The sequence below is a fragment of the Mus caroli genome, unplaced genomic scaffold (genome assembly GCF_978045245.1).
Source record: "Mus caroli unplaced genomic scaffold, Mus_caroli_1 scaffold_7, whole genome shotgun sequence".
NCBI classification, from domain to species: Eukaryota; Metazoa; Chordata; class Mammalia; order Rodentia; family Muridae; genus Mus; species Mus caroli.
In genome coordinates this window covers 114690389-114699283 of record NW_028227262.1, presented here as the reverse complement: position 1 = coordinate 114699283, position 8895 = coordinate 114690389, and the positions used below count along the sequence as shown (strand labels likewise).

Below are 8895 nucleotides of genomic sequence, written 5' to 3'. Positions count from 1 at the left end.
AGGGTCTTCTCTGGCGCGCTGGAGCAAAGGGAACCTCAGATCTGATTCTGTCTGACCCCAAACGGAGAAATCAAGAGTGACCAAGTTCGATTTACAACAGCAGGTCAACACCGCACTCTGGACTGGGGCACCCACAGCTCCCCTATTGAGCACGGTTTCTCCATAGCCGTTCCCTAATGCGAATCCTCAATCCTAAACTGATAGCCTGGACCAGGAAAGTAAAGGCCCCAACTCTTAATGGGATAAACCAATGGCTTCCAATCCCACAGATGACCCCTAGAGTCCTTTTAGCTGCTCTTGAACCAGGCCAGGCTGCCACCTTTCTGGGAGGTCAGCCCCTAGCTGTCAAGAAAGTAGCATTCATTGACTGTAAATAGGGCCCTCAACCTCATCTGATGTGAGCCAAGCAAGCCTAACGCTGGGTGAGAGGGCATCCTTCCATTCTTGGATTCCTTTGATTCTTAATAACTCTCCCGACCCTGCACATCTCTTAAAACTTCTCCATGGCCACCCAGCAAATAAGGCTAAAGACCTGTGTGGCTGCATACTGAGCCTGTTGTCGGCAAAGACTCCAGCAGGATGGAGAGACCAAGCTAGGAGACTTGCCTGTGCTGGAGTCCACATGGGTTTTATTACTTTTAAATTGGCAGATAAATTTATTGGCTATAGTAACAAGTGTCCGTCAGCTTCATTTAGTCAGCACGCACTGTAATCATGACTGTACTTCCAGACCCCACACTGAGCTACTGGGCATGGGTTTGGGGCTGAGCAGAGACAGGGCCCCCGGGCACAGGGAGGGAAATGCAGATTTGCACCTGCCAGGCGAGGTTCTCAGCCCCCAGAAGAGTGACTCAAGGTTTGCAGTGTGACCTGCCTTCTCGGTTGTGCCCCATGACACCTTCACTCAAAGACAGCAAAGGACCGAGCCCTACTAAGGCCCTCAGGGGTTCCAAAGAGGCGCTTTGAAGGATGCATTCTTCCTGGGAGGGGTTGGGGAGGAACAGGCTCTGGAATGTTCCTTCTGTCTCTGAGCCTTAAAACCACTGGTTCAGCAAGTTGTGGGGAACACGCTGGAAGAAAGAGCACGCCATAAGACAGGAAACCCAGAGGAAATTAAAAAACCACGGGCTCCTGACTCAGGCAGAACCCAGGCCCACAAAGCTGGGTGAGGCAGACGATGAGGCCATTTCAGTGGGAGTGGAGAAACGGCAGAGAATGGACTGACCCCTTCATGTCAGTGTGGACCTGGGTAAAAACACATGAGCAAGAGGTGGCGCAGCGGGGAAAGCCACTTGCCATGCAGCCTGCCCACCTGAGTTTGATCCCCCAAATACACATAAAGATGAACAGAAAGAACTAAGTCTACACCAAGTTGTCTTGTGATCTTTGCTGTGGCATATCCCACCCCACCCCACCACCCACCCAACACACACAGGCACACCAATAATAAATAGTAACTATGATCTATAGGGTTTTCCTATATATCGCTTTCCACTTTTCCTTCCATCCCAGAAGGGAGCCCAGGCCTCAACACTCCTGCTTTTCTCTATGTAGGCACCTGAGAGTTACCAGCCCCGCAGCCCTCAACTCAACTCGCCTGGAGCCCAAAGAAGCCATCAACTGACTAATGCAAGCAGTCACTATTCATGGAAGTGGCGTGCCCTAGGCAGGTAACAAGGTCGCCTATGCCAAATGTGGGAGGCTCGGGCCCAGGCCCACTGACCCTATAAACGGTTCTTTCATGAGGCTGGTCTCGGCAGTAGGATGTAGGACTGACAAGGGATGGGACTCGTGGTCCTTCCAAGTAAGAGACCAGAGCACAGGCGTAGCTGAAGCAGCTGAGCCAGGCAGAGGTGAAGGCAGCTGATACTATTCAAGCTAAGAGACTTCACGATGGAAGGAGGAGGGAGCCACCAAATGAGAGTTCTGGGACCACAAGACCCCAAGGTGCAGGAGCTGGAGGTGGGCCCAGATCTCAGGCCTGCTGTCCTGAGAAGCCTCTTAGCCAGTGCCTTACCTAGCTTTCAGGTTCTGCAGAAGACACTCAGATCTCGGCTTGAGGCCAGAAGAGGGCACTGTGGTCTACATCTCAACTATAACCCGGTTCTGCCAGAAACACATGGCAGCTGAGGCTAGTGAGAGCTGACATCCAATAACCAAGGCAGGGAGCTGTGACTATCACCAGGGCCAGGCGACTCACATAGTCCAGAAAGAGACACCAAGTGACTGTAAGAGCATTACCTTGCTCTGATTTTTTTTTCCCCTTAAATAAGAAAAATAAGCAATTATGTACAAAATACAGTCAATGCCTCTTGGACTGAAGAGGGTGCACCGGCCACTGTGGCTCCTTCCTTAGCATCTGTCCTGTGCTCTGGAGCACGCTCTGCAATAGCCACGTTCTAGTCTTCAGGGAGTACACGCAGCCTGCTCCACATCTCCTGCTCCAGGGGCTTCGTCAGGATGACTGAGCCCCCTCGGGGGCTTTCCTGAAGATCCACCACCCTGGCAGTGCAGAACCAGAGCTCTGTCCTGTCCCCCGTCGCATCTCTCTTCTGCCAGACACAGTTCTGCTTCCCGCGTGTCAGCTGGGCCCGACCTCAGAGCTTATGGGCTAGGAGGGTAGTCAGCTTGATCTTGCCATCCATGGAGGCCGTGAGGCACGTCCCACAGTCCATGGCGGTGCTCCAGTCCACGGTGACCACAGGGGCACGGTGGCCACCCAGGCTCAGACAGTTTTCTAGAACTTTCTCTTCACTGCCCAGCTGCAGGAGGACAGGAGTGAAGCAGCAGCATTAGCAGACAGCACTCACAAACATATACACTTTAACCAAAAACTTTTAGTGTCCAAAAACTACCTTGAGCCTGGGAGCGGCCACCCCAATCAGAAAATGGACCCTGGCCCATGCCCCACTTTTCTGGAAAGCCTGTTTACACCTTCGCTTTCCTGACAGTAGTCAGCCCGCCTCATGTGGAAATCAAGTCCCTGAGATGCTCTTCAAAAGACGGCGGGCGTTTTCTCTGCAGCCTGACCTATCTGGGGGGGGAGTGCTCCTGCACCTCCCCGTGTGTTCCCACAGCATCCACCTGTTACAGCATCACCTGCCAGCTACTGCCTGACTCTAGATCGTGGTCTTACACATACAGTTCTCACCGTGGGCACATAAACTTTGGAGGGCAGGACCTCTAAGACCAGCTTCATCACTCCAAATGGGGTCAGGCACAGGAAGGCCTTGATGAATGTGTGAACAAGCCTGCCATCCAGCAACACACACACATACATACATACACACACACACACACACACACACACGCTCGCGCGTCTAGAACTGTGCACATGTGTGAATGACCAGACGCTAACAGGCACTGCACAGGGAATCAGAAACAATATGACTCCTAGCAACACTATGACGCCTGAGAGCAAGCGGCAGAAAGCATTCACATTCATGAAGAGATAACTAAAAAAGCTATCGGTTAAATTATTTATGGATTATAAAAAATGCAATCTGAAGTTTAGCAGGCACCCTAAATAACTGGAACCATTCATGACACTTTTTTTAAAAACTACACGGGAAAACCCATCAACCCATCATCTGATTATAGAGCAAGTCTGACTGTGCGTCACATATACGGATGGGGAAAAGGCTGCATGCCTTAAAATAAAATGTATATCCAGCTATTCCTCCATATAGACAACAAAGAACAGCTCTCCCGAATGTCAAGTACAGCAAGCCTTAAAGGGGAAAACTAGCCTTGTAACTAGTGTTTTAGGGTGTCCTGAAGGAGAGACAGATCCACACGAGAGATCATACAGCTAGCAGCAGCAGGGAGGGTGAGAACACAGTACTGCCGCCCTCTGCAGAAAGAGGAGCCTTACTGACCGCAAGCCCAGGTCTCAGTGAGCAGCCACTGGGTCTGTGTGAAGCTTCTCATTTCCCATCTCATCCCACACAGAGTCCCCCACTGGCAGGCCTCTGCCCAGCCTGGGCCCCTAGGAGTGTCCTCTCCCCTGTTCCCAGCCCCTGCTCTTTCCAGTGCACAGACTGCAGCCTCCCTCTAGGTTTTCCTGAGAACTTGGACCCCACCCCGGTTCTCTGGGAACTGCTCAGGGCTTAGCTGTCTACCACTTACTTTCAGTGCTAACTTGCATCTGAACTCCAGGCCAAAACAGACATTATTTAACCCCACAGTACAGTGGTGCCAGGCCTAGCACACAACTGCTGCTCAGAGCCAAGCTGTTTGTTGATTGACAAGCAGAGGCATCAGACACTGAGAGGACCCCTCCGTCTCACAGACTAACCGCCATTGTCAGGGAAACACTCTCAAGTGAGCACTGAAAGAAGGAAGGAACTCACAGCACCGCACACGTGCTCTTGGGCTCAGCACTCGTCTTTGGATGATCCGAGTGTGACGGCCACCCACCCACCACTCAGTCGCTCAGTGGTACAGAGCCTGAATCAAGCTCTCACTGGAGAGGATGGTCGTTTGCTTGCTTGCTTTGTTTTTGTTTGTGTTTTTCAATCTATAAACAGGAACAAAAACAATGTGGACAAGCCAGCAAGAAGGCTTAGTAGGTGTAGTGGCTATACCTGGTTCTCAACTTGACTATACCTGGAATGAACTACAATCCAGAATTGGAAGGCTCACCAGTGATCCTAATCTGGAGGCTGGAAGATACAAGTTTCTGACATGGATCTTGGCTTGGAGATCTTGAGACATAGTGGCTATGAATTCCAGAAGATTAAAACAGGGAGATCTCAGCCGGGCGTGGTGGCACACGCCTTTAATCCCAGCACTCGGGAGGCAGAGGCAGGCGGATTTCTGAGTTCGAGGCCAGCCTTGTCTACAAAGTGAGTTCCAGGACAGCCAGGGCTATACAGAGAAACCCTGTCTCAAAAAACAAAACAAAACAAAACAACAAAAAAAAAAAAACAGGGAGATCTCGGGCTGGAGAGATGGCTCAGTGGTTAAAAGCACTGACTGCTCTTCCAGAGGACCTGAGTTCAAATCCCAGCAACCACATGGTGGCTCACAACCATCTGTAACGAGATCTGACGCCCTCCTCTGGAGTGTCTGAAGACAGCTACAGTGCACTTACATATAATAAATAAATAAAATAAATAAATAAATAAATAAATAAATAAATAAGAAAGACAGGGAGATTTCTGAGTTCAAGGTCCTCTGGGATTAAACGTGTGGTGGCACACACCTTTAATCTGGGCTACACCTTCTGCTGGTGCCCTACAAAAGGATACTGGAAGAAGGAAGATTTACTCTCTCCTTCACCTGCTTGCCGTGTGGGACTGAGCAACTGCTAAATCCTTGGACTTCCATTCAGAGCTGCTGCTGACCATTGTTGGGAGTTGGACTACAGACTGTAAGTCATCAACAATTCCCTTACTATATAGAGACTACCCATAAGTTCTGTGGCTCTAGAGAACCCCAACTAATACAGAAGATAAAGACATATGCTGCTAAGACCAGAGATCTGAGTTCAGTCCCCAGGAATCACGTGATGGAAGGAAGGAACTGAGTTCTATAGGCCGACCTCTGGCCCACACCCTCCCACCTGTGTCATACAGGTACCTACACACAAAAATATAGACAGATAAGTAGACATAAATAGATGGAGAGACGACTCAGTGGTTAGAGCACTTCAGACTTGAGTCCGATGCCTAGTCTCACTTAGGTTGTTTACAGCCACCTGTGGCTCTAATTTTATGGGATCTGATGCTTTCTTCTTGGTACCACTACATACAAATGCATAAATACATACAGCACACAAACACACACATAAATAAAATAAATCTTCAAAGATAAAATCAGAACTATGTAGATAACTTGTATCCTAGCTTGACAAAGAACATCTTAAATTTCTGTCTCACATGTAGGCTTTGGTGTACCTGACCCACAGGCCTCCTATAAAACAGCCTATTCTAACTCAGTGATGAAAGCAATCTACCTATCTCAGACTCTTGAGGCACATGGGCCCACACTCCTAAGCCCTTTGCCCTACTGATATCTTTGAGAATATATACTATTTCCAAGGAATAAGACAAGAAAAGGGAAGAATCATAACAGAATGTATGGCACAGAGAGCACAGCTACAGAGGACAGAGGGCCACACTCAGCTATGCAGGGCACAGGGCCACACTCAGTTATGTGGGACACAGGGTCACACTCAGCTATGTAGGACACAGGCTATACTCAGCTATGCAGAACATAGGGCCACACTCAGCTATGCAGAACATAGGGCCACACTCAGCTATGCAGGACACAGGGCCACACTCAGCTATGCAGGACACAGGGCCACACTCAGCTATGCAGGACACAGGGCCACACTCAGCTATGCAGGACACAGGACCACACACAGCTATGCAGGGCACAGTGCCACACTCAGCTATGCAGGATAGAGGCCCACACTCAGCTATGCAGGGCAGAGGACACAGGGCCACACTCAGCTATGCAGGATACAGGACACAGGGCCACACTCAGCTCAGGTGAGCCAAGCTGACCTCCAGAGAGAGGTCCGTGCCCACCAGTACTCTGCCACCCACTTACCTTGTAGATGAGGCCCCCTGTGGCAGAGCACGTCAGCATGTAATTGCCCTCAGAGTCAAAAGCGAAGAGCCGGCCTCTGGGAACTTGAACCTGCTTGTAGCCACTGTAGCCAGACAGGACAAAGGGGCCCGTGGCATCTGAAGGGAGGTTGGACTCAGACACCTTGAGGCCACTCTTGTGGATATTCCACTGGATGAACTGCAGATACAAGGCACAACAGGGGCTCCCTTAGAGTCACACAGCCAACTACCCAGACTCCCTTAGATCCCCCAACAGCAGTCACCGCCTAGGCCTGGGAAACAAAGCCATGGCCAACCTCGGGCAGTGACTGGCTGGGGCAACTGCCTCCCTCACCAGTTCCACAGCCTTCAGAAAAGCCTTTCGAGAGCAGGAAGCAACACAGGGATGTGGGGACCATGGACTACTCCCAGTCCCGTCTCTCACCAATACAAGTTTCCTCAGGGGAAAAAAAAAATCTAGAAAGCAATTAACAGCTTCGTATCAAAGCCCAGCCCTCCTCGTTACTCCAGCCTGAGCACAGGGAGGAAAGGGATAGACACAGGCTTTGCAAGGCCTCCTCCTGGTCTCCTGGGCAAGGCAGGCAGGCCAGTGTGTGGAGGTGCTTTTTAAGTTACAGTTAATATTGTCATTATTCCTTCCTGTATTATCAGAATTTGGGGCCCAGTTAGAGTTTCTGGACCTGGGGACAAAGTATAGAGGACAGATGGGCTGATTACAAATACTGTTCAGTTGCTCAGCAGTGCAATCAATCAACATGTTGAGTGGCACACTCTGCGTCTCACTTGTGACGTGGAGAGTGAATAGCCCAGACTGTAGACAGGCTCTCGTCATTCCTGGGAGTCCTACCCACAGAATAGGATGCCAAACTTGAACTTAAAAGCCCTATAGAGTTTCCCAGGGAAGACATGAATCAGGACACAGTGGTACACATTTATAATCCCACCCCTATGGGAGACTGAGGCAGGAGCATCTTGGAGCCAAAGAAGTTGAAGCCAACCTAGACAACACACTAAGATGTGGTCTCAGAATAAGTTAAGTAAATATATAAATAAATCAATACAGTTAGGTGTGATGGCTCACATCTGGCATACCAGCACTTAAGAGGCTGAGGCCAGACTGCCCTAAGATTGAGGTTAGCCCTGGGCTACAGAGAAAGATATGATCAGACAGACAGACAGGCAGGCAGGCAGGCAGGCAGAAACATACATACATACATACATACATACATATATACATACATACATACATACATACATACATGCACGCAGACAGACAGACAGACAGACAGACACTGGTTTTGTAGTCACTGTTTTCAGTATAAAATCCCACAGGCTTAGGAGGGTATATAAGACAGCTAAGTCGTTCTCCTACTTATTTCTCGTACCCCCGACTTCAGTGCAAGGCCACTGTCATTCCCACTTCCTAACACACCTTTCCACAGAGGGAATCTACAAGGGCCTTGACTTATAGTGACTTAGAAGACAGGGGTTTGCTTACTTTTTACTTCTTTGGGCTCTGCTCAGATCTGTTTCCCATTAGGATCCTCACTCCAACTCGTCAGCAAACCCCATGCTCTGTCTTGTGACCATGACCAACCCCACTCACCAAAGAATATCTTCCCCAAATGTGGCTCCCTCTCTGGTGACATGGGTCAGTTTTGCTACAACTAGGAAGAAGGATATGGAATTCCCATCTACGAGAACAGCCAAACCCCACTGCACTCACTGAACCCCACGAAGATGCTTTGAGGTAGACTTGTATGTATCCTTATTTTGTGGAAGCTAAAATGGAGGCAGGAAGAAGTCCACGGTCCCAGGGCTTGCAGACAGTCCAGCTGCCACCACTGCTGCTGGCGCCTACCTTGCGGTCCTCGCCGATGCTGTACACAGCATTCTCGTCACAGCTGAATTCCACAGAGTAGACCTCGCCGCAGTGGGCCTTCCAGCTCATAGCACACTCGTGCTGCTGCATGTCTGAGAGAGCAAGGCCACACCTGTTAAGGCCACAGGGCATAGCAGGGTCCCCTTACCCTCTATGACAGCTGGTCTAGTGGCCAGGGGCCTCCTGGGCCACAAAGTGCTGACCCTTCCAGGTCACCTGCCTCTGAGCAGCCTCCTGATGTGGTCAAAGGGAGAATTGGGGATCCTTGGGGAAAGAGCTCACCTGGGGTTCCTGTAAGTTTTAGGGAGACAGAAGTCCTTCCTATCACACCTCTGTAACTGCCCCCGGGCACCATGGAGACCTATTACATGGGTGTCACCTTATCCCATTTTAGAGCCTAGGCCTATCTTCCTGGAGACAGGAGACAAGCCACCT

At 50.1% G+C, this 8895-nt stretch overlaps 1 protein-coding gene across 4 annotated transcripts in view; it reads right to left on the bottom strand.

Moving 5' to 3' along the window:
* Positions 1–1480: 1480 nt before the first annotated feature.
* The window catches only part of Wdr91 (WD repeat domain 91), a 31039-nt gene continuing 23624 nt past the window's right edge, over positions 1481–8895 (bottom strand). The window contains exons 12-14 of one of the 4 annotated variants that reach the window (XM_085840744.1): positions 8440–8552; positions 6559–6756; positions 1481–2762 (exon numbers count right to left, since the gene is read on the bottom strand). In XM_085840744.1, the coding sequence (XP_085696870.1) occupies positions 2598–2762; positions 6559–6756; positions 8440–8552 (476 nt within the window). In that variant the 3' untranslated portion in view covers positions 1481–2597. The remainder of the gene's footprint in view (positions 2763–6558; positions 6757–8439; positions 8553–8895) is intronic. The other 3 variants (XM_085840741.1, XM_085840743.1, XM_085840742.1) reach the window with 3 other exon arrangements.